Source organism: Acanthochromis polyacanthus, chromosome 12 (assembly GCF_021347895.1).
Source record: "Acanthochromis polyacanthus isolate Apoly-LR-REF ecotype Palm Island chromosome 12, KAUST_Apoly_ChrSc, whole genome shotgun sequence".
NCBI lineage: Eukaryota > Metazoa > Chordata > Actinopteri > Pomacentridae > Acanthochromis > Acanthochromis polyacanthus.
The window spans coordinates 6,486,315-6,512,723 of NC_067124.1; the positions used below are offsets into that span (position 1 = coordinate 6,486,315).

The window sequence follows — 26,409 nt, forward strand, 5'->3', positions numbered from 1 at the left end:
ATATGAGTGTTTCTTTCATCTTCCTGCAGGTATATTCGATCTGAGCGCTCGGTCATCCTCATTAACTTTTGCCTCTCCATCATCTCCTCCAATGCCCTTATTCTCATTGGACAGACACAGACAAGGAATAAGGTAAGAGCCAAGAGCTAAGAGCCTGTGAATGACAGAAACTCTGTCACTCGACCACACTGGCACCCCTTACCTGAAAACATATTCACTACTAATATTCTCCAATTTGTTTACTGTCTTTATCTTTTGTTTCAGGTCTTATGCACCCTGATTGCTGCATTCCTCCATTTTTTCTTCCTGTCCTCATTCTGCTGGGTTCTAACTGAGGCTTGGCAGTCGTACATGGCAGTTACAGGCCGCCTCAGGAATCGCATCATACGCAAGCGTTTCCTGTGTCTTGGATGGGGTGGGCCTTCTCTCTACTGTTTGTCATTTTGTTCTGTTCATCTTTTACTACTCCTGTGGTTACAAACAGTCTTATTTTCCTCCCAGGTCTCCCTGCTCTAGTCGTGGCAATTTCAGTGGGATTCACCAAGGCAAAGGGATATGGAACACCGAGCTAGTAAGAATGTTTTCTATAGATCTACCATTGTGCATCTCCCCCTCTTTAACTATTAATTCTGGGATATTACACATGGTTGGAGGTTCATGTTTGCAACATAATTAACTTCTCTTTCTCATCTATCTTTAACTATCCTCAACCTTTTTCTCTTTGTACTCCTCTCCCTTTCACCTCATTCCCTCCCTACTCTTTACAACCCTCCATGCACCCAACCCCCAACTCCCCCACCCCCATTCTCTGCCTTGAACCTCCCTTTTTCATGTCTTCTAATCATCTCCCTCTACATGTGTGTTTTCCTGCTCCTCTCTTGTAGCTGCTGGCTGTCTCTGGAAGGAGGTCTGCTCTATGCATTTGTTGGACCTGCTGCAGCTGTAGTTTTGGTATTTCTTCTTTTCCTCTTCTCTGTGTTTGTTTGCTTTCAGAGCCTCTGCACTAAATCTAAGTGTATGAAAAGCAAGCTTTTATCATGTCACAGTCACTTTTGAAAAATCAGTATAGGGTTTATATGCATCCATCAAGACTTATAATAGCAGTTATGTCAATGGTCTTAGTAATGACTGAGTTATCATTTAAGCATATATAACACAAAGGATTCAATATAACGCAGTAATAAAATGGAAATATTGTACCTTGACACCAACAGTAACATTTTAGTGGTCAGTATACAACAGAAGTGAGTGCACCCCTATCTAAGATCACAGTGTCACAGCTCAACAATAGACATTATGTTTAAGTTGACATTTTTTTCTTATGAACAATCAAAAACAAGCAAATTTTGGAATGACTATACTGAAAATGCAGGGTTGGGCGGGTGGGAGGGGTTTGTTTTTTGGGACTTTTTTGGGCCTTTTTAGGCCTTGGGTTGGACTCAAACCCATGATCACAGGGACCATAGCCCCTGTTTATGGATCACCCCCTCAACCAGGCCACCCGGTTTGGCATGTTTGATGTGAACCAGGACTGTCACAAAGAAAGCATAGCCCTGACAGTGAAGCACGGAGATGGGAGTGTACTGATATAGGACTGCATGAATGCAAAAGGTGAAAGGTGTTGTTAAAATGACATTAGTAGATGGCACCGTTCGTGCCTCTATATATACCAAATTACTAGCTCACAAGATGACTCCTAATTTCCAAACACTTCAGCATTATAATGGTCCAAAGCACCCTGCCAAAGTCACACATCTGACCAAGTTTAGCACCTGGCTTGAATCCAACAGAACACCTTTGGTTTGTATTCTGAAGAGAAAGTGAAGCAACATAACCCCTCCTGCTAAGATGCCTGAAAATTACTGCCTTTGAAGAATGGCACAAAATCTTGAGAAATTTGTCATCCTCTACGCTGAGGAGGATTGGGTGTGTCACTTACAACATGTTTGGACATACAGAGTCTTTGATTTCAACCTCAGTATTCATTTTTGAATTGAGTGTCTACTGCAGGACTTGCATTTCTAATATAGTAATCAGCTAATTACTGTGAGTCACTTAGAGCAAATACCCTAAGGTGATACAATTTGGAATCCTTTGACTTTTAAGTGGTGTTACATCAGGTTGTACTTACAGCTGTTGTATACTGTTGCTCGTAGATTCATCATTATTATTAGTCAACTTTGGCTGCTATCAAAATTTTGTATTGTTACAAAGTTTTATCATTATGTAAGAATCTAAAATTAGCACCGAGGGTTAGCAGTGAATAAATAAATTAGACCCTTGCAAAGCCCACTAACAGCTCACATTTCCTCATATCTATCTCTGTCTCTTTTCAAGCCTGTTTACTACCTAAAATCCATTGCTACCTTCTAGTCCTCTACTTTACTTTATCTTTAACCTTCCCACCTTTCTGTTTACCTTATTTACCATCATTTTTCTTCACCTGTTTTCTCTCCTTGTCTCTGCCTCATTGTTTCCTCCTTTGCTTTTCTCTTTACCTCCCCATCTCCTCCTTCCTTTGCTTTTCCTCCTTTACTTCCTGCAATTTCACTTTTTCTTCTCTTTTACCTGCTCTTTTCCTTTCTTACTTCTTTTCTTCCCTGCTTGTGTTGTTTTTTGTTTCTTTCATCTTTGCTTACATTTGCTTTTTCTTTATATACCTCCTCATTCTATCATCTTACCTTGTCTATTCCTATCCCTGCTAATTTCTTCATTTGCTTTGTGATTGCTCTTTCCTTATTTACCTCCCACTTTCCTTCCATTATTCTTGTTTCCTTCCCTGTTCCTTTGTTTCTTTCCTTCTCCCTCCTGTATGTCATGCTTTTTTCCTTTTATCTCTTCTTTCCTTGTCCTTTTTCTTTTTCTCCCTGTAATTTTCTGTCCTTCCTTTTCCGAATTTATACCTTTCTCCTTCCCTCTTTCTTTCATTTGTTCACTGTCCCTTCCTTTTCTAGCTTAATTCCTCCCTTACTTCCTGCTTTTTGCTTTCCTTGTGTATCCTTTTTTCTTTTCTTACTTCCTTCCCTTCCTTCTTGTCTATTCCTTTCCTTGTTTACTCCCTTCTTTGCTTCAAGCCATCCTTTTGTTCCTGCTTCTGCCTTATTTTTTTTTTTTTTCCTTCTCTATACACATTTTAATAACAGTATCTGGGCAAATTTTAGTACAAAAAAGAAAAGAAAAGAAAAAGAAGGTACTCAATGTCAAAACAAGTTCAAGTCAAACTCTTTATCTCAGTGACAAAAAGTTTAAGAATTATAGTAAGGATAACTGTTTATATTATGATACTGACTTTAAATTAGAATTTAATCCTCTGGCTGGCATGCGACAACTCACTTTTGATCACAGTTCAAAATCACCATAGCGATATTACACTTATGTAACTTCAGCATAATCCTGGTGCTGTAGATGCAAATGGTAAATGGAGTGAGCTTAATTTTGCACTCTCTTTAAAGCAATAGCCATGCAGAAGACAATGGAGTCAGTTGCAGTTATAGTCATACATCAGCCATATACCTGGACAGAATATATATATAGTATCTTAAATGTTCCACCTTCTCACAGTTGCTGTTTCAGTGAGAACAAGGACAGTCTTATATCAACCATAACAATCTGAGGTAATTTCCTGTATAAATTGTCATGTCAGCTCTGCCGATGCTCAGCCTATGTCAGAGGTAAATCACAGATGTAAACCCTGGCAGGACACACGTTGCACTGATATTGTGTCCTTGTTTTGTTGATCAAATCCATTAGCCACAGTTTCAGTGATTCACTTCCTAGTTTCTTCTGTCTCACCCGCAAGTGAACAGCTTGTTTTGGGTGTCCTTTTAGCAAATGCAACTTCTTTAGTAAAGAGCTCCTACTGACAGTAACACTCGAGGTCGAGCTTACTCTGAGCACTCTGAGTGGTTTGCAAAAGACGTTTTTATAGACATGAATCTTCAAAGCAGGAAAACTGTAGGAATTATGAGAGTCAGACATACCCTACCACCACCTTTGATTCCATGCTCATAATTTTCAGTTCATATTTTTTAATGCATGTTGCTTTTTTCAGCACACACTCTATATTCAACAAAATATATATAATCCATCCTTTTAACTTCTGTATACCTCTCATGCTTCATTTGGTGCTCATCTCTAACATTTAACGTGGTACCGTTTAGTATTTACAGTGCAGAGTCTTCAGTAAGTACAGCTGTGTGTGGTTTCACTCATTTGTGCATGCTACTGTCATCATTTTATCGTGATGAACATCATCACCATTGTTCTATCATAATTATCACCAGTGTAGTATTGAATGTTGTGAAGCACTTAAAATGTCTTTGATCTGCTTTAATCTTGTGCTTCTTTTCTTTGACAGGTTAACATGGTTATTGGGATTCTCGTTTTTAACAAACTGGTGTCCAAAGACGGCATTACTGATATGAAACTAAAGGAGAGGGCGGGGTATGCCTTATACCACACTTCCATTTTACACAGTGACCGATAACCAGCCTGATGGCTCAGCTGGGGGGTGGGAGTAGTGCATATGTTTGCTCCTTGCCAAAATTTGTCATCAATCCATTATTAGGCATGTTGGAAAATTAACTGAATATGACTCCAAATTGATAATGTCAGGCAAAAGAGGAGACAGATTAAAATATTTTAAAAATATCACTGATTTCATCTAAATATGTAAGCAAAAGGCAGTGTATATTTCTCAGAGCCTGTGACTCACATAAGACTGTGATCACTGCCTCTGGCTGGAGCCAAAATGGAGGACAGAAGTTTGTTACAAAGAGCAAAAAAATATGTGGGGAAGGCTGTCTGGTTATTGGTCCTGCACAGACTGAGCAAGATGATGACTCATCTCATTGCTTTCTTTTAAGTTTCAAGTGTGTCGCATTTTCCTCCAGCTGCTGTTTGTTTGCAGGTGTTGCTCTTGATGTGAAGTTCTGTAACTCCATCCGTCTTTTTTCTCCTGTTTGTTTTTTTCTAGTAAAGGGAAGCAGGGCTTTCAAACAGCAAGAAGCTCTTTAAAAGGAAAAGCATGGCTTATTACACTTCTGGTTTTACTTCTCTTGTTCCAGCGATCAGGTCGTTTGGTTATGATAGCGTTGCACTTATCTAAGTAACTGCTGAATTTCGAAGCCTCTCTGATCATCTGACTACTTGTGTTTTGTTGAATTTCCAAATCTTAGCAATTACTTTTGTGCATATAATGTTATCATAATTGTTAAAACCCATAGTTGGAGCAACTGAAATAAAAACTAAGTTGTAATGAACTGTCATTTTCTTGACTGAGTGCTGTGAAGTTATGGCGACAGGGCTAATCCATTAAACCCATTTTCTGCTAAAGTGTGAGGCTGATATTGGCCTTTTCTTAAAGAAACACTCCAGCATGTTGGTAATTATAAACACATTGTTAATATTGGTAAGGTTCAGTTGAGAAAATTGAGGTTTCATCTGTGTACATCTAATACACAGATATGAAGCAGTTTAGTAGAAGCTGGGGGAAACTGTTTGGAGGGAAAGACACCTAACAACTTCACAGCTCTTCTCTTCCATATTGTAGTGGAGGCCATTGGAGAGTAGAATCATCGGCAGGGTCTCCCAAGGCAAACTGAAAAAAATAATCTCGTGCCTTAGCTAGACAGTACAGTAGGTCCACCACTATGTAGGCTTACAATGTACAAATAGGAGTCAGTTCAGCAATAGACAGATGCCAAGATCCCACCCTTGTCAACTTTAAATGATGAGCACAGGACAAGATATTATGGTTTAGTAGCTGTCCATGTTAATTCTTGCCTAACACTAGGCATTGTACACACTAATTGTGATGTTTAAAAATGATCTAGTTTCAGCAAAAAAAAAGTCGTGAATCTTAGATTTGTATCTCGCTTGCTAATAGGTTGTATAGTGCTTATATGACAACTTACAAGTATGTGAAAGTTCTATTTTTGATTTATTTGTTTGACACTGCTCTAAATTCATGCCAGAAATTGCATCAGTGTCCTCATCTAGGCTGCTTTCTAGTTTGTCAGTAAACATGCATAATTTCCAAAATGTTGGAGTGTTCCATTTAATATTGGGTCTAAGATGATTTTATCAACTACAACTTCAAGAACCCAGTGAATATATATTATATTCTTTGGACATTACACAAATTTTTTTCAAATTTTCAGAATTTTTTTGTTTTGTTTGTTTGGTTTTTCATAAATATTAGTATTTAAAGGGTTCATCAAATGCGCTACTCACTCTTGGTGGCAAATGTCATTGGACTATTAGATTGGCTTCCATTGGTCCAACCACAGAGTGCACATGCACCCTGCTCCCCTTTACCTTACAGGCTGTTCTGTCTCCATTGGCATTGGTGCATTCAAATGTTATTTTCTTTCTCTCTCTGAAAAAAAAAAATGTTGCTTACTTCAATGATCTCTCTGTTCAACTGTACTTGTTTTTGTTGTCTGAAATGTCATGTTTGAGTTTGCACAGAATCCCCTCTCTCTCACTCAGGGCTCTCCAATCAGGAACACATCAGTCTCAGAAGCCCCCTCCCATGTCATCAGTGATTGGGTAAAAAAATATCTGCCCATCCCACCCTCTCTCTTAATGTATGGCTACCAGCCCTGCCCATCACCAAACCTGCTGAATCCTGTAGCAATCACCTCTGATTGGCTTAGTATTACTTCCTGCCTATTCACCTCACTATTTCACTAGATCTTGCAATTTATGCTTCCTTCTCTTAGCTGGATATAGCATAACCCAAATCTGCCTCAGGCTCTGACAATTTCTGGAATGCTTTTAGAGAAACTGTGATTTCATTTTTTCAATAACACGTACTAGTTGCAGAGCAGTAATAATAATATTTTCTATTCACTTTAATGTTATTGGAATGCGTGTGTGCCAGGTTCATATGATAGTCCTGATTGCATCTGTGTTTTTATATTCTGCAACTTATGGAGTAACCCATAGAGACGTAGACTGACAGTTAAAACTGGTGAGATTGCAGTTTGAATTTTTTAGCCTTTCTTTCATATTGTGAGTGTGAATGTCAAACATGAATGCAAGACAATCATTATTTTATGGTTCAATGATTTCATTTAACCTGATGCTTAGGACTGGGTCATAGAAGTTCTGTGCTGTGGCACAGTAACCTTAAGCTACCATCCACTTGCTAGCTTTTGTAGAGCTTTTAACCACACTTTGGTCAATCATTTGACCTAATTAGGTAACATGACAACACGAGATATTAATTATGGCGACACTGATGAAGTGGGATGAAAGAATGGTCTGTGGTTTTGAGTGTGAATGTTCTTGATCATTTTCTTGCTGAATATATTGAGAGCAACTGGAAACCACTTTCCAAAGTGTCACACCGCTTATTAATGAAACTTGCTCCATAGACACATGTGCTGACAGGTCCCCTTGCACTTTTTACCACTTCTTCCACATGCCACCCATACCGCATGCTTCTTGAAGTCCCTTTACAGCAGAGCCAGTTGGCAATTCTATAATTCTAATTCTGATCTAACTGACTTCCTGTTGACTTCCCACACAACTTACCTCTTGCCAGAGTAGCTACATTATCGAGGCAGGAGACAAGGTTAGTGGCCAGAGTATATGTAAAATAATAAATACAATTCCAGTGCATATGAAAAAGATAAGAGATCCCAGCTGTGAATTACATGGTGGTCTGCTTTCATTCAGTCATATTTTCATCAAAACAAGTTAAAACAACTAATGTATGAATTTGTATATTCATCAACTCTCTATTTTGGATCATTTCATTTGAGGACCTCGTTCTTTTTGCTGCAAACCACTCACAGAAAATCACAACTTCCTTCAAGCATTTTCATTTTTTGAAAATGCAGATACAAATTGTGAATGCAACATGTTGAGGCTGCTCAGGCCTGTTGATTGTTAAGTTGTATGGATATAATCTGACTGGTTTGAAATGCTGAGGTACTGACCTTGCCATGCCATGACATTGCTTTTTGTAGCTGTGTGGTGAACAAGAGAAGAAAAGGAAGGAAGGATGTCTAATGTTTTTTCTGTCTTTTGGTAACCCCACATCACCCACCATTTACGGGCCTCTCTGGTATACGTTTCTAAAGGATCAAATGCAAAACATCTTTATTGAAGCTAATTAATTTTGCAAAGTCTAATTAAGTGCACTGCAGCATCTGCAGCAAGGTCGGCTGGCACTTTGGAGACAGACCTCACTGCTGAGTTTCCATTCCCCCGAAAATTAAAGACTAATTCACTGAGAAAATTAAAACAGACAAGAGAGACCCAATCCAAACCAACACTGGAGTTAGTTTCTTAACAGATGCTTAAATGGTCTCAGTCATCAAGTCTAGGTATTTACATGTTGTAATAGCGGATAATCAAACATTAGGCTTTAGATGAAAATATGTTTTTTTCCTGTTTGTCTTAACCGATCATTCCATTTGACATTCAGTAAAGTGCATAGATGAACTTAGATGTTTGACTGAAGGATTACCTTGTATCTTATCATTGTGATGTTTGTCCATATTGGATATTTATTTATTTACTTGGCTTAATGCATCTCACCCCACCTGCCCAACAACCCACCTTTTGCCTCTTGGTCTTTAAGTCCAGGGAAACGCATTATTTCTAAAGTGTTGATTGCTTTTTAATATCAGTGCCTGCAGTGTACATTTAACGGCTGTATTGCCCTTTTACTTGAAATTGAATTTCTTCTATTGTGTGATTTTTAATCCTGGCGTCCAGAGGCTACAAAAATCGATTCCCTCAGCTCCTCAACTCTAATTGTTGTTTAGCAGGAGGCCGTATGGTAACAGATTAGTTTGTTATTACTTGTCAATATCTCAGGCGTTGTAGTCAGTCTTTGTCGAATAGCAACAGCGGAGAGATATACAGATTTTGAATGTTGTGTGTAGTCTTTGGAACCTTTGGATCTTAGAGGAAAATTAAAGTGATGTGTTTTCTTGGTAATGGTACCTTGACATAGTCGTTTTTATTTTGTTTATACCGATGATGATACATATAGAAAATCAATATTATATTCTTTACTGAACTCATTAAAGACAACATCAGTTGTCAGCGATCACTTTCTAGTCCAGTTCACAATTTAGTTTTGTCTTTGGGAATAACTGTGGCAGAGACAACATGGCATCCCACTGAGCTATTCCTAGTAACTATAATGGAATTTGGAAACAGGGAATGCTTCAATGATCTAGAAAATCAATAGTAAACATCAGCTTTTAGTGTCAGGCCCCCTATATATTCAGCAATTTCCTTACTTGAGAGTGACATTCAGGAAGCATAAAGGGTGAATCAGGGGTGGGGGGAAACACAGTGAGTTATCTGGGTATTAGAGTGAATTCACTTCAGTTACTGAATAGTTACAAATGTGTGTGTTTCTATGGAGAGAGGTGGTGGGCATACCTAGTTGGAAGATTTATTTGAATGAAATGGCAGTTTTGCCCTTGTGTGTCAGCCACATTGGCCAAAGAGAAGATGATGTTCGTCATGCCAGCAATTCAGAGCTATAGAATATACATGATGCAAGAAAGAAAACATTGCACCACAGTAGCCAAACTCATGATAGATCCAGAATCTGAAGGTCTATTTCAATCAGCACTTGAACTTCCATTTTTGCTTTATCAGTGTTCAAAAAACAAGAGTGATAGAAGTTTATTTGTAATAAATGTATGTTTGGACCAGACTTCCCTCATTTATGAATTTCCACCTGAGATCTTTCCACTGGTTCAGTTAGTTGTGATGACAGTCCTAAAGTCAAACAGGGCCAGAACTCCAGTCAGACAACCTGGTTGTCAAACCTCCACGTTAGTCAAGTTGATTTGAAAGAAAAAGTCTGCCTGATTGTCTGGCCACTCGTGCTTATTACTCTGTTGGCCCTATTTTTAGTGATGCCCACCATGTTCTGATAATTCAGCTACTACTGTACTGAGTCCAGTGTCATCATGGCCTATAAAATGAATGGTCAAGGCTGCAAAATACAATCTGAGTTCCAAGCCATAGTTTTTTTGTTTTGTTTTGTTTTTAATTCGTTTATTTGTTTTTCTCCAGATTTTAGACCCAGGATGGGTTTTGGTAGCTCAGATTCAGCAATTCATCCACATCAGCCACTTAACATTACTTACAGTATGCAGAAAATGTGAAATGAACAGGATTTTTTCTTCCAGAACCTTAAGCTATTTACTGTTCATCACATTGCAGCTGTGGATTTTGATATAATGAATTACATATACATATGTAAGGTACATATACAATTTCTTGATGACTTAGTTGCTTGTTATATATTAAGTCCTGCAATGACTTGGATTAACTGATGTTATGTAACACTAAACCGCAACTGAGGACGTTTTTTTTTTTTTCTTCTGTTGTGAACTTTGATTTCAGAGGCTGATGGAGTCCATTACTTGCACATGTATGTGGATTTGTGGGAGTGGAGCTTTGAGATGTGACTGTGTGTGTAAACCTTTGCAGTAGAGCTTGGCATTGTGTGTAGTAAGTAGTCAGCACAGATAGAGCAGACCAAGGGTGAGGTACATTGTCATCATAGGAGCAGCAGAGGTGTAAATCCTGCATGAAATTAGGCATTTACATGAAACTTCTTTGGATTGCAAGCAGATAAATAGTTGGATTGGTGAAATATTGAGAACACACTGAGGAATCCCAGTGCAGTCAGGCATTCAAACTCGTCATTTATGAAACAGTCTTCATGTTTAATGAAAAAAAAATCCAATAATATCTTGGCCACACTTCCCCTGTCCTCATGAGTCACACACAGGTAAACCCCCAAAGCACACACACCAAACTTACTCCGAGCTGGACCGTAGCCCTGAGAGAGAGATTGTGCGCGAACACTGTGACTCACCGTGTGTGTGTGTGTGTGTGTGTGTGTGAGTTTGTGTGTGTGTGTGTGTGTGTGTGTGTGCCTGTTTATGCGTGCTCATGTGCGCACGTGCATCTGTGCAAGTCTGTGTGTAGGTGCATTTGTATCTGTTTGTGTATGTTACAGCGTGTTAATTTGACTTTGCAGTCAGATGACAGTGCCACTGTACAATATGACGCTCAAATGTGCCAAGTGCGGAGTTATCTCTTCGGCTGACGTTTCCACCACAGCTACCAGTAACGCCATGTTAGTCCCGCTAATTATTTTTCCTTAACTCTTCTTACCTCTGTTCTCTCCTTTACTGTATGCCTCCCTTCTTCTCCTTCACTTGATTGGTTCTCTATCCTTTATCCCTCTGTCATGTGTTCTTCTCCCTGGTGCCCTGGCAGGGAAGATTTCACTAAATATTAAGAGGCTCTTGAAGCTTGTGTGCTGCTCCTGAAAACAAACTGTGTTAATTATATCCATGTAAATAGCAATGCTTATGTGCTTGAGGACTGAATTAGTGTGTGTGTGTGTGTGTGTGTGTGTGTGTGTGTGTGTGTGTGTGTGTGTGTGTGTGTGTGTGTGTGTGTGTGTGTGTGTGTGTGTGTTTTACTTTTAAGAGACAAGTAGTTCCACAAAGCTGATTAGAACAGACATTGAGGAGGCCATGGCTACGTATGCAGGGAGGACAGTGATATATGTTTATCGTCTCAGTTTGTGTTTCTTGCTGTGATCTGTGGCTGCCTTAGAGGTCATTTCCACTATTTTTCAGTCTAAGCCATACTTTTCTAATTGTAGCTATTGTGCTAATAGAATTTGATCAGAAGGACAGAAGTTAGCTGTGCAGTCTGTCTATGCCTGTTTTGCAGCATGTGTTGCTCTCTGCTACAGTCTGCAACTACAGCCACTAAATAGCTGCTTAATGTGAAACAGCTGGGACATGACAGGTCATACACCCTTTTTCACTTCTTTATACTTCTATGAATTAAAAAAAAAGAAGAAGTCAACCACATAGTGCTGTAGCCTTTACTGTATATCACACTGGGGTTTCAGAAATCAGACAATACTATATTTTCAGTCCAAGTCAAAAGTTTGAACACACCTGCGCTTTCAAGAGGTTTTCTTACTTTACCTATTGTATTCAGTTTTCTATTATGGATTACTGCAGCTCAAAAAGCAGGCATTATTTTGAATTAGAGAATATAATTTATGATATAAATAGGAACATTGTTAATCAAGGTCTTTGCGAAGTTAGACTCCAGTCAGAAGCAACATGACAGAACGAGTCCCAAAGAAAGGCAGATACATCACTGGATAAGAGGAGTGACGTTGGGGTATTTTCTCAGTGTGCGAAAAACTAAGTGAGAATTGAGCATTTGGAACATGCAGTATTCAACAGAAAATGAATGAATCAATCCTCTTTTTTCGTATATACGTCATTAGTTGAACAGAGTTATTTGTTGTTTATCAGCACCATCTTGGCAACTAATGGTCTCAAACACATTAAAAAGGCAAGAAATTTGACCAGTTAACTGTTGATGAGGCTAACCTGTTGACTGGAAATGGACTGAAGCTGGTTAAGATATTGCAGAGCTATCAACAGAGGCTACTTTAAAAGAACTTAAATCTGAACATTATTACATTTTTGAGTATATTATTACAAATCCATTATTTCATAATTTTAATGTCCTGAATTTTTGGGAGAAAATAGTAAAATGAAGAAAAAGTGGCTGTGTACAAATATTTGATTCATACTATATATGTCCTCATTCCCTAAGTTTTACACCTAATCCTGTTTAACGCTAAATATACAGACATACAGTGGATAGGGAAAGTATTCAGACCCCTTGAAATTTTTCACTCTCTGTGTCATTGCAGCCAGTTGCCAAAATCAAAAAAGTTCATTTTATTTCTCATTAATGTACACTCAGCACCCCATCTTGACAGAAAAAAACAGAAATGTAGAAATTTTTGCATATTTATTAAAAAAAACTGAAATATCACATGGTCAGAAGTATTCAGACCCTTTGCAGCGACATTCATATTTAACACATGCTGTCCATTTCTTCTGATCCTCCTCGAGATGGTTCTGCTTCTTTATTGGAGTCCAGCTGTGTTTAATTAAACTGATTGGACTTGATTAGGAAAGGCACACACCTGTCTATATAAGACCTTACAGCTCACAGTGCATGTCAGAGCAAATGAGAATCATGAGGAGGAAGGAACTGCCCAAGGAGCTCAGAGACAGAATTGTGGCAAGGCACAGATCTGGCCAAGGTTACAAAATAATTTCTGCAGCACTCAAGGTTCCTAAGAGCACAGTGGCCTCCATAATCCTCAAATGGAAGAAGTTTGGGACGACCACAACTCTTCCTAGACCTGGCTGTCCAGCCAAACTGAGCAATCGTGGGAGAAGAGCCTTGGTGAGAGAGGTAACGAAGAACCCAAAGATCACTGTGGCTGAGCTCCAGAGATGCAGTTGGGAGATAGGAGAAAGTTCCACAAAGTCAACTATCACTGCAGCCCTCCACCAGTCGGGGCTTTATGGCAGAGTGGCCCGACGGAAGCCTCTCCTCAGTGCAAGACACATGGAAGCCCGCATAGAGTTTGCCAAAAAACACATGAAGGACTCCCAGACTATGTGAAATATGATTCTCTGGTCTGATGAGACCAAGATTGAACTTTTTGGTGTTAATTCTAAGCGGTATGTGTGGAGAAAAACAAGCACTGCTCATCACCTGCCCAATACAATCCCTACAGTGAAACATGGTGGTGGGAGCATCATGTTGTGGGGGTGTTTTTCAGCTGCAGGGACAGGACAACTGGTTGCAATTGAAGGAAGGATGAATGCGGCCAAGTACAGAGATATCCTGGAGGAAAACCTCTTCCAGAGTACTCAGGACCTCAGACTGGGCCGAAGGTTCACCTTTCAACAGGACAATGACCCTAAGCACACAGCTAAAATAACAAAGGAGTGGCTTCAGAACAACTCTGTGACCGTTCTTGACTGGCCCAGCCAGAGCCCTGACCTAAACCCAATTGAGCATCTCTGGAGAGACCTCAAAATGGCTGTCCACCAATGTTCACCATCCAACGTGACAGAACTGGAGAGGATCTGCAAGGAAGAATGGCAGAGGATCCCCAAATCCAGGTGTGAAAAACTTCTTGCGTCATTTCCAAGAAGACTCATGGCTGTACTAGCTGAAAAGGGTGCTTCTACTCAATACTGAGCAAAGGGTCTGAATACTTCTGACCATGTGATATTTCAGTTTTTCTTTTTTAATAAATTTGCAAAAATTTCTTCATTTCTTTTTTTCTGTCAAGATGGGGTGCTGAGTGTACATTAATGAGAAATACATATATATATCATGGTAGAGACTGCGATTTGGTAGAATTGGAGTTTCTACCAGTAGAGACTGCGATCGCAATCTCTACCAGTAGAAACTCCAATCCTACCAGTAGAGATTTGTCAGGGCTAAGGTTAGACTTTTAAGGTTAGGGTCAGGGGTCAGATTTAAAGTTCCATCTCAACTGGTAGAGATTACAATCGCAAACTCTACTGGTAGAGACTCCAATTCTACCAAATCACAGTCTCTACCCTGACATATACGTGTGTGTGTGTGTGTGTGTGTGTGTGTGTGTGTGTGTGTGTGTGTGTGTGTGTGTGTGTGTGTGTGTGTGTGTGTGTGTGTGTGTGTGTGTGTGTGTGTGTAATTACTTCCAATACTACCTCCATGCATCCTATCTAAATAAAATCAGAAATTCTAAAAAAAAAAAGAAAAGCCATGAGTAATATTTTAACACTGTCAACACTGTCCTGTCCCCATCCTTTACTCAGGAGGTACATTTCTATTATTCTTTTTTGATATCTTCCTAAATTGAATGTGTAGATCTACAATATGCAACAATTCTGTTAAAACGTCAATGTTTTTTCCCAGTTCCATAACATCTGTTGTCACTACACATGTCCCGCCCCAATCCTGCTGCTTTAGATGAGATTTTATTTTACTCCTGTACTACTCATAGTCATACTTCCCAGGCAGACCACATATTCCTTATTTCTAATAGAATGGGTAGATCTAAACGCAACAGCCAACATTTTAAACGTGCAAGTAATGTTTCTTCCATCATTATCGTATACCCATAACTATTGTTTCCAAGCTCGTTGTGTCCTTTTTCTGTCACTGTTCCTCTTGATGCTGTGTCACGCCTATGGATGATATATGTCAAATGTTGATTACAGAATTTCTTCAGATTCATATCTCCTAATACAACAAACAAATGCTTAAAAATATAAAAATTAGAATGTTTTTTTTCTGTTCCAGTAACTTCTATTATTGCCAACCTCGTCCCATCCTAATCCTGTCATTTTTACTTCTGATTTGGTTTTACTCCTATGTATTATGTACAACGTATCTTTTCAAGCATAATGCACAGGCCCCAGGCACCAGTTCACACTTTCAAATGTTCAAACAATAATGGTAATTCAAATTCCTCGTTTACAATCACATGTGAGATTCTATTCTAAATACGAGCTGTGGTATCGATTTTCTGTCTGTCCCAGCCAACATCACAACCTACTACATACATTTCATGCTTGTGTTGACTCCTTTCACTAGTTTGTGAAGCCAGATGAAATGTAATGAGCCAATCCTGCGAACTGCTGCTGAAAGCTTGATGAAATCATGACAACAGCGTTGATGTGATGATGATGCACTGCAGAGTGTTTACTGTGAACAGGGTGGCAAAGTCTTCACATATTGGCATAAATTGCAGGAAATTGATGGTCAATATCAAACTATGTGCTCTAGTCACTGGGATAAATTATTACCAGAGGTGGAAAGTAACTAAGTACATTAAGTTTAGAATTACAGAATTTATATACAGATTCTTTGTGGTTTTCCTTTTGTTACACTGTTTGTTATGCAAAGTAATTGATGACTTTAAGAAAATGTTTGCAGTTTGCAACAAAAGCTTTACTTTATTTTCATAAATCTCACTTTCTCTTTACAGTGAGAGAATTATATGTAAGAACAAGACATATTTGATAGACAGATGACCTCCCCACTCATTACTAATTACAAAAATTCATCGTGGCTGGATGAGTAAGTGATGTAGACTGTTTAAGGCACAACATAGTGTTTCTGCCACTTTATTCTACATGAAACACCATGGCTTAGTGTATTTGATCGTTTACAATACTGACAGTAAATTGAAGTTTATTGTTCTCACAAATGAATTCCAGTCACTTCTACTTGTCATTTATTTTATTTTGGGGTTTTTTGTATGAAGTTCATGTCATGTTTTCCTGTCCAAACCATAAATGTGAAACCTACCTAAGCAGCTCCATAGCTATTAGCCATCTTTTTCTCCTCATGCTTCTGATCTGAAACACCTTTGTGAAGTTTTGTTAATGGCAGCTCAACACTGATCAAAAAAGAAACAGCAATAAGTAGTCAGTGGATGAAGTGAGTGAGAACAGCAGTTATGAGCGGAAAATTGGTTAATATTCCTTGTTATACTGATGGAATTAGTCCAGTGAAGATCTAGAAGATGGACGTGTGCTTTTTCCATGTTGGACACATCCAAACTTAACTGCTCTGGTTTTGCTTATTTTGACAAATCATTCTGTCATCACATGCACCATGTTGATTTATTTGGATAAAGGATTAAAGCTGCTATTTTTTCCACCTCTGGAATATTCTACAACCAATACTAAACTTGCTGGATGTGTTAAGTAAGAATGTCTGAATGAAGCTAATTTCAGAACAGTCACTGAGGATAGTTATTGTTCTTGTTTATTCCTGTTGCTCACAATAAAACAACTGGAATGAATTAGAACAAAATAAGAACAGCAAAGTGGGAGCTTAAACAAAAGGAATGACACTTCTTCAGATTCTTTCTCTATCTGTCCTCTTCTGTTCTGTCTCTTCTGTTTGTCTTTACATTCTGTTTCAGCTTCATTACACTTGTTTTTTCTCCACTGCTCACCCTCGCTACCTCCCTCTCTTTCCTGTGGCACTAGATCCTCTATGGTTTGACCGAACCATTTTTAACATACATGCATGTAATATATGTGAAATATAAACATATATATCTGCAGATAATGGATGTATGTTTTTGTTTGCAAGAGTAACATAATTATTTGTTGTGATGTTATGTATTTATGCATGGTTAGAGTTGAAGGCTGCTAATGGTATGCTAACGGGGTAAAGAGTTAATGAAGGGCAATAAGGAGATTGTGTTAAGCTTACATTCATCCATGTTTTGCTGTTACAAAGGACAAAGAAATCCAGTTTATCTCTTACAATTGTATAGAAGAAAACATAAACTGTCTTACAGCATAATTTTCAAGAGCCATGATAGTCCTCTGTGTTCCATGTTGACAAAGGTTTGTTCCTGCTGTCCTTGACTGTCGTTCCCCTCCCATCCTGCAGGGCATCACTGTGGAGCTCCTGTGTGGTTTTGCCACTCCTGGCCCTCACATGGATGTCAGCTGTCCTGGCCATCACCGATCGGCGTTCTGCGCTCTTCCAGATCCTTTTTGCTGTATTTGATTCACTAGAAGGCTTTGTCATTGTCATGGTTCACTGCATCCTGCGCAGAGAGGTACCTAGTGTGAACACTTACTCTACATATTCACTTCTTCCTGATTTAATTTGATACTGTATGTGCCATATACTCTAAACTTTCCTGTGAACTTCTTTGTATCATGATGTGGAATTCATTTTTTTTTTATTAACATTGAGAGTTCTACATAAACAACTTCATTGAGTCAGTGGTTAATTTAGTGGTTGACATGCAGGATATGTTGGTGACTGCTGGCCAGATTGGCAGAAAATCTGGTTGAAATATGCAGGCTGCACTCTGGGTGATTCTTAAAGGTTTTGGTTAACCTCACATTTACATCTAACACCTCCATCAGGATAAATTAACCCCTAATCAGCAAGGTCATGGCTGTTCTTGGACAGAAAACTATTATCTAAGTCCTTAGAATGTATTCTCATGTTTTCTTGCTAATTCTAACGTATGTTTGCCAAACCCTTTGGCTAGTGGCCCCCATTGTACACAAGAAATATTTTAATATCCTAACCTTTTAAATTGATAGCCACACAGTTTACTGAGGACATTCATGCTCCCAGACTCTTTTATTTACAATGTTTTGAACTTGAGTCTGGCATCATCCACAAGTACATTGATGCTTCCCGTTTATGAACACTGTGAATTAAAAAAAAAATAAAAAATTGACCCACATTTTTACCCCTACTACTTGTTAAACTCTTAGACATGAAGGTAAATTCAGTATACTGTACAATTTTACAGTAGCAGTTCATTAGTAGAACAATGTAATTACAACATCCTACAGTAGTGCTCCCACTGGGACAGGCTTGTAACCTAGATTTGCCATGATTGTGTTTTGTGGTTTAATGAACATCATGCTGCTCCAGAGGCTGTAAACTTTCACCTTTGTGTAATTAAAGACCATTCACTCTGTACTTATGAGCTGATATGTGTATATATTGTGTTTGTACTGAGATTGCGATCCGTGTTCTCATGGTGTGCTGCAGGTTCAGGAGGCAGTGAAGTGTCGTGTGGTGGACCGACAGGAAGATGCTAACGGAGATTCAGGAGGATCTTTCCAGAATGGTCATGCTCAACTGATGGTAAGAAGAGCTTTATGGTCATTTTTTTCCTTTGGAGATTTATTCTTAAATATAGGTTTATGTAATATTTATTGTTTTCTGTCCTCAGACTGACTTTGAGAAAGATGTGGATATGGCTTGCAGATCAGGTAAGCTCCAGGTTTTGAGTGTGTTTGATTTTGTGTTTGTGTTGTGTGTTTGATTTGACTTTGGGGACTGTTGCTCAGAAACTACAGATGTCTCTTTGTGGCTCCTTTTCTGTTATTCGACTACTTCAAACTCCTCAGCGTTGTCGGAACAGATGCGAGGTATGTTCCCCTTCATTTCTGCACTTGTGTCGTACAATCAAAATCCAAGCAGCCTCCCTTTGCCAAGGAGATGTTTTGACAAGAGTTGCAGTACATTACTGCTCCATAACGCTGTTTAGCCCATGCTGATGGGACTGGGATCAACGTATGCTGAGAAGTTATATGCAGATAAATAGGGCTGTCTGAGTCTCTCCTACAGCACCGTTGTATAATTAAGTCCCTCCCTACAGTGCTGCATTAGATGCTGACTCTGCTCTGAAATCCACTGGGAGCGAAAATCTGATTATCTCTTGAGACAGGATATCAAGAAAAGCATCTGGAGCAGAAGAGCTATTGAGACACAGACAGGCCCAATCGAGAAAAGACAGAAAAGAACCAAGAGCAATGTTTATTTCTTTGTTTGTGTCAAAAAGGAGGCGAGGCCATCGAGAAAAATCATTTAATGTTTAATATGGAGCGTTGTCTGATGCTGTTTACAGACCTGGACATGCATGCTGCCAAAAGCCAGCGTTTTTCATGATCAGATGAGGTTAGGCCAGGGGTCGGCAACCTTTAACTCTCAAAGAGCCATTTTGACCCGTTTCCCACAGAAAAGAAAACACCAGGAGCCGCAAAATCCTTTTGGCATTTAAAATGAAGACAACACTGCACATATCGCTTTTTTACCTCTATGCCCTTGTTAATCAATCGTGATTAATTAATTACAATGCCTCTAATTAGATTTTTTTTTTTTTTAATTGTGTACTAGCACTAATATTTATTTTACTTGGTTAATGTCATTTTTGCTCCTGGACCTCAAATGTTACATAATGTTAGCTGGAAATCAATTTTGCGAATGTCTATTTAACTTGTAAAATCTATTTATTTATTTATCTTAAGTTAATAACTTTTCTCCGGTAAGTCGCTGCCCTGTTTTCCAAGACGACACTCCTCTGACTCTCTGACCTGCTGCCTGGATGCTGGACGTGACATCGAGCCGTGCTCTCGCGAGTAACGTCGTATTAACCTGACAAATCAAAGAGTAGATACTGAGCGAGACAGTTATCCGTAGTTTACCTTAGTACTCACGAGTACCCGACACAATGCAGGAGTCTGCTGTGAAGGCGGAGATGTGCGGCGGTGGTGTATTTGTGACAATAAAAAAAGAAAGAAATTTGAAGGAGCAACGGCTAGGATTTAGGAATGGTGGCCCGCCGCTGCTGAATGAATGTAGAGCAAACACTGGGATCCGAAGATCAATAGGACTCCAAATGAATACCTGCAGGCCGGTGAGTGTCAGAGATTGACGGCTGGGGCGCATTTTTTGACAGACAAAAAATTAAGACGTTTTATTTTGATGTTACAAGGTCACCATAATCTTCAAATTTAGAATTCAATTTTAAAAATTAACAATCAAAAATAAAAGAAATTTTAATTAAATAGCTTGATAATTATTTATTTTCCAAAGTTACAGGGAGCCACAACAGAGGGATGAAAGAGCCGCATGCGGCCCATGAGCCGCGGGTTGCCGACCCCTTGGTTAGGCCATGAAGTCATGCCGAGACCCAAGCTATATATATATATATATATATATATATATATATATATATAGATAGATGGATAGATAGATAGATAGATATATACATATATATTACATATTACATACAGATAGGTTACAAATTAACGGAAATACCCCAACCATTACCTTCCTAAATCACTTTATGTTTTATATATATATATATATATATATATATATATATACATAACTTATGTTAATATTGGCCAGGTAAAGCAGGACTCTCTCCATGACCACGGACCATGGAGGCCAACAAAACTGTCTCGTGTCAGTTGGTTTAGGGTATTCTGAACATTTAAGGATGCGCCAGTAAGCTATAGTCAAATATCTGCTGAAATGGAAAGAAGCTTTTGCTCTGTTTTATACTATTGCCTAATTTTTACACTTGTGTTATTCTTAAATTTGTGTTGTTAGTATCCTTGTGTTCTTCAGTTTTTCTTATTACCTCCGCCAAGGAGGTTATGTGACACCCGGCATTTGTGTGTCTGTCTGTCTGTCTGTTAGCAAGATAACTCAAAAACGCCTGGGCAGATTCAGATGAATCTGGGGATGTAGACTATGGTAAGAGGAAGAGCTGATTTAATTTTGGTGGCAATCCGGAAAGGATCCTGGATTCTGGATCACTTTGAATTTTTTAGTATGTTTTAGTATGTGGTCCAAAATATGACAAAAACATAATAGGTTAGTATGTTGTCCAACAAATTGGAGCAAGGTGTCCAGATAGCTCAACTGGTTAAGAAGGTGATTTGTAAACAGAACTGTGTCAGAGATGCAGGTTCAATTCCACCTCATGATCATTTACTGCAGGGTTGTCAAGATCAGTTCCTGGAGGGCCACTATCCTGCATATTTTAGATGTTTCCCTCTTCCAACACAGCTGATTCAAATGATCAGGCTCGTTATCAGGCTTCTGCTGAGCTTGATGATAAGCTGATCATTTGAATCAGGTGTGTTGGAAGAGGGAAACATCTAAAACATAGAGGATAGTGGCCCTCCAGGAACTGAGTTTGACACCCCTGATTTACTGCATGGGTTTCCTGTTTTCCTCTCTATACTTGGCGGAGGTCTGCACTCTGAGTACTTTTCTAGTTTGTATTGTATAGTGTATATATGTTATGTCTTTAGTTTATAGATGTGTTCTCTTGATTTTCTTTCCCCCTTGTGGGACTAATAAAGGATATTCTATTCTATTCCATTCTATTCTAAATGTGAGGCCGTGTCTTTTGAGAAGGCTTGTATCAAAATCCAGTTTCATATTGCAAATCACATCTGTTCAATGTCTTCACATAAACACTACAAGTTAGATAATGTCCCACTGCTAGTTTTTGTCCCAGCACCCTCAGATGGGTAAATCAGACCATGTCCGATGATTTGTCTGTGTTTCTGTTGTCTCCAGGCACTATGAAGCGCTCATCCCTTCAGGGGGAGGAGAAGGCCTCCTCTGGAACCCTCACCCTTCAGAAGGGTTCTAACTTCAACACCATGCCAGCCAGCATGGCTAAGGTTCACCTCCAGAATGTGGCCGACTACACCAGCCACACTCTGACACTGCGCAGGGAGAAAGGTGCCACCAAAGGAATCAGCACTGAGCTGCCGGGCGCTAAATCCATCTACATCTGCGATGGTGAGCTCTTCAAGCAGCTGGATGGAGATCTGCCTCGAGGGAACGGTGAGGGTAGCAGCTCCGAAGGTGCTGGCAAAGGCCCAAGTTACGTCATTCTACCAACGAACAACACGGGCACCCTGAAACCGGCCAAAGGAAAGGAGGAGCAGACAGCCAAGTATAACATTGGCATTGAGCAACTGCCTCAGACAAGGCTCATCCACTTGGCTAATCCTGCCAGCGGAGAACCTGTACCTGGCTTTGGGCTTAAGAGCCTGCCTGCTGACCAGGTCAGTGTGCCATGCTCTGACAGAGACTCACCTGCACACAACCTGCAGAACATGTCCAGAGACTCCCAGGTGGCCAACAACATGTGTGATGGTGGAGAATCTGGAAACTCTGGTGTGATGTCAAAGAGTGAGACGGTTTCCACACTGTCCATGAGCTCGTTGGAGGTAAGACCACTAAAGTGTTAAGTGTATTATTGTTACTGAAATTAATTATCAAACCCATACCTCATATGTTTTGTATGACATATCATAAATTCTCAAATTTGGTGTGATTTACCTCAACTGCCAAAAGAACCAGGCCTAACTTACATTATAGATTTTTTTTTTCTGAGTTATGAATTCATTTTGGCAAGTTTTGTTTTGTGACCTGCTCCTGCTTTAATTTGCTGCTGAGGAGTTTTGCTGTTAATACCAATTCTCTTCTTCAACCACTTACCCATTTTCTTGATGAATTCAGAATTATGTAAATGTATTTAAAACCAATACCAACTGAACAAAAACAGTCAGCCCATACAAACAACTCTCCTCTCTTTTAGATAAACTACTGTTTTACTGTAGCATTCGTTTACTTGTGTTGTTTTGATGGATTTAGTGCAGTGGAAATAGACATTCTGCAGAATTCATCATGTGTGATATAATTCAGAAAATCCCACCAGTCTCAGTGGTTGTTTTTACTGAGTTTATTTGAGAATTTATGGTGGTATCTCTGTGGTAAACATCACTTTCTTTTCATCATATCTTCTTTATGCCACTCTCTCAATACAGGGACATTCAAGTTTAAATAATTCTGTAAATTAGCTGCTGTATTTCTTTTCTGATCCTTCAGTGATGTTCCATATCATGACATACATGAATACATGAACTGCAGTCATTCATAGAGCAACTAAAGGAATACATTATATTGTATAATTAATTTCTCGAGTCATTTATGTGGCATGTTGTGTGCCACATGTGATGTCTAACCAACACTGTATTACCTGAAGAACTGATTAACAGCGACGATCAACGGAGACATACATTACTAAACTGAAAGTGAATTCATCAGAATAAATAAAAAGGATCATTAATTAGGTCTTCACAGAAGAGCACTCTTCTACATTTCTTTCATGCTTAGGTCATCCCCTCTGTGACAGCAAACATAAATCACCAAACCTCCTTATTTCATTCATCACAAGCAGTATCTCAGCATTTTCTGGCCCCATGTAAGGACAGCATCTTTGAAAAGGTTAGTTTTCACTCAGCTCCTAGTGCAGACAGCAGTAGCAGGATGAGGCGACACAGCAGTCAGCACACAGCGGCCCAGACATCTGCCTGCTGGTGTCTTTTTGCTTCAAGGCAAAACACGCTTCCATAATGATGTGCGAGGCGGCAGCTGCCACAGCAACCAAGCGGCCTGAAGGTCAGGCTTTCCTTCACCACTCCGTGACAGAAGACTTAAAGGTCATTCGGTCACAATCTGTTAACTGCAAACTTGTGCCAGCGGGTTCAGAATGACCAGCAGCAAACCTTGTTTCCTCCCTCATGACTCACTGCTCTCCTCTGAGTCCCAAAAACACCCTTTCCTAACCGACTGATGTGGACTTCACAATGAAACACTTAGGAAACACTTGAGCATTTCTGCTCACAAGGCGCACAATATCAAGACACATCTTTAATCTCTCTGTCTCATCTCCCCCCAGAGACGAAAATCACGCTATGCAGAGCTTGACTTTGAGGTAATTTTAGTCTCTTTGATTCTTACAGCGCTTTTTAGACGTAGACGAAAAACAGATATGTCTGTTAGCTACTCAGACCTCTAATTATTTACATACATTTATTTTTCAAAGTTTCCCTGTGACTGTAGTGTGGAAATTAGAGACATTACATGTGAAGGCGAGTTAAGTAGCATTGATGGTAGCCTGTGCTGTTTGCCTTGTACATAACGTGCAAATGTCCCTGTGTAGAAAATAATGCACACCCGGAAACGCCACCAGGACATGTTTCAGGACCTGAACAGGAAGATTCACAGTGCAGACAAGGATAGAGAATCTCCACCTGTTGATGCCAAAGCTGCCAAAAGATGGAGTGTGTCCTCTGCCAGCAGCGACAAGACCAACATGAGTGTAAAGAGTTTAACTTTATTCTGTTCTGCCCCTCCCCTCCCCAATATCCAGTGTTTCCCTTTTCTCTTTTGATCAGCTCAAATTACCATGCTTGAGTGGAGTTGCCTGTTTAATTGTAAGCGCAGCCATTTTAAAGATTGCATTTTTTTTATATGCCTATAATTTCAGTGCCAGAGCAAATTAGCTGTGGGGGCATGCAGGGGTATTAGTGTGGGTGGGCACACAAAACCGAAACTTCGCCAAATGCACGTTGTCGCTCCAAATGTTGGATCGATGCCTAAATTTTAAAAAATGTGGCAATACTTCTTTTTCTGTGGTACTATGAATAGTTAAGGTACTGTAGATGGAGATAGTGGACAATTCCAATAACGTGGAATGGCGGGACGTGTTGCTGGGCAGTCTGTGTGGAGATATTTTGCATTTGCCTGAGGTTAAAGGCCACCAAAAGCCAGCATGCAAATAGAACCAGAGACTATTTAGAATGAACTGAACAGAGCCTAAACCTTGTCTGAGCACTTCAGTTTATTTCCAAACACACTAACTAATTGGATTTTTTACTTTTAGTGTCAAATTTGCAATATAAAATCGTAGAATTGTAATGGCTTTGGTACCAATGACTAAATACTTGATACTGAGATATCACTGGAAGTAGAAAAATGCTGTAAAGTCCAAATTGAAATTCTTACATTCTTATGCATTCCTAGGTTTCCTCAACACAAAAACACAAACCTTCTTGATGAATAAACTATATTATAAGGCTATGAGTTCAAAGCCCACCGCAGCCCTTCGCACATGTTTTAAAACGTAAAAAAATGTCTCCCTTTGCCTCACTGACAAATCCCCAATCTGAATTTAAACATTTTTAAATAGTGGAGCTGAACACGTGTCCTGCTTCACTGGACACTTCTTTCAGTGTACATGCTCTCGGCTATTGTTCCCACATAGCACCCATGATTGGCTAGTTAACTAGTTGTAACAAGTCCTGCTTATACATACTTGTGTAACATTTAAACACAGAACAGAGAAACTTTCCTACTTCAGCAGCTGACTAAAAATCTGTATTTACTGTGGGACTGAACTAACTTACTACAGCTTGAGTTTGTTGCAGTGAAAAGCTGGCAATATCAGACTATCTAATTCCGTCAGTAAACGAGGCAACCGAGATGAAACCAGCCAAGCAAATCAGAAAACAACAAAAGGATGTATATCTTTTAATAGAGTTGCTCATCTTACTTGTGATTAAGAGCTCCATGGTCATTCAAGTGTCTAAAAACTCTAACTCCCTGTCTATAAGTTGTTTGAAGTTAATTGCATCAGCTTAAGATTCAAGACATTATTAACTATGTCCGAGTCTAGGTATTTCTTTCTTATTCTCATTATTGGAAAGGGTATTAGCTAGCAACATAATGACTCACAATTTCCTTTTCCCCTCTGAACGTGGGATCCAAGGTTGGGACTGGACTGGTTGGCAACTAGTGTCGAACAAAGTCACAGACAGCCGGCACAAAAGGGAATCCATGTTGGCTTTGTAGCTGCAGTCATTCCATGGCAGCAGATAATTTCCATTTCCTTCTGCTGCAAAAGCCCCTGAGCTCCGTTTGTTTCACAGCTTTGGAGTCAGGCCTAAAAAGTGGCCTAAAGTGGAAGAGGCAGAGAGAACTATTTTTCCATTGTGGGTACAAGATGTGTTTTGAGGATGTGCCTCAGTCACAGTCATATACCCATTCCAATCATCTCAGTACCTCGTTTGTGCATATACCACTTTAGATTGAATCAGCAAGTTTATGCTCATTTCATGGGGTTTATCAAAAGTTACAGGGGTAGTTTGACCTTTATCAAAATGTGTGCACTCACTTTTTTGCAGAAATTTCACTGGCTGTTGTTAAGTTGATAGCTCGACCTGGGAGATGATTAGCTTAGCTTAGCATAAAGTGTGAAACTGCAGCAGGTGTGTCACTGAAGCCAGATGGACAAATAGTCTCATTTCATGTACTTCATCCACAAATCCAAAAATGTTTTTATTCTTTTCGACTATGGAA

At 39.4% G+C, this 26,409-nt stretch overlaps 1 protein-coding gene across 5 annotated transcripts in view; it reads left to right on the forward strand.

Annotated features, from left to right (window-relative positions):
- Positions 1-26,409, forward strand: part of adgrb1a (adhesion G protein-coupled receptor B1a) — an 88,996-nt gene that overhangs the window by 59,938 nt on the left and 2,649 nt on the right. For 3 of the 5 annotated variants that reach the window (XM_051956803.1, XM_051956799.1, XM_051956800.1), the window contains 12 exons: positions 30-132; positions 265-415; positions 502-571; positions 885-951; positions 4,358-4,443; positions 11,033-11,131; positions 17,308-17,479; positions 18,439-18,534; positions 18,623-18,662; positions 21,772-22,433; positions 23,948-23,983; positions 24,212-24,370. In XM_051956803.1, the coding sequence (XP_051812763.1) occupies positions 30-132; positions 265-415; positions 502-571; positions 885-951; positions 4,358-4,443; positions 11,033-11,131; positions 17,308-17,479; positions 18,439-18,534; positions 18,623-18,662; positions 21,772-22,433; positions 23,948-23,983; positions 24,212-24,370 (1,741 nt within the window). The remainder of the gene's footprint in view (positions 1-29; positions 133-264; positions 416-501; positions 572-884; positions 952-4,357; positions 4,444-11,032; positions 11,132-17,307; positions 17,480-18,438; positions 18,535-18,622; positions 18,663-21,771; positions 22,434-23,947; positions 23,984-24,211; positions 24,371-26,409) is intronic. The other 2 variants (XM_051956801.1, XM_051956802.1) reach the window with 2 other exon arrangements.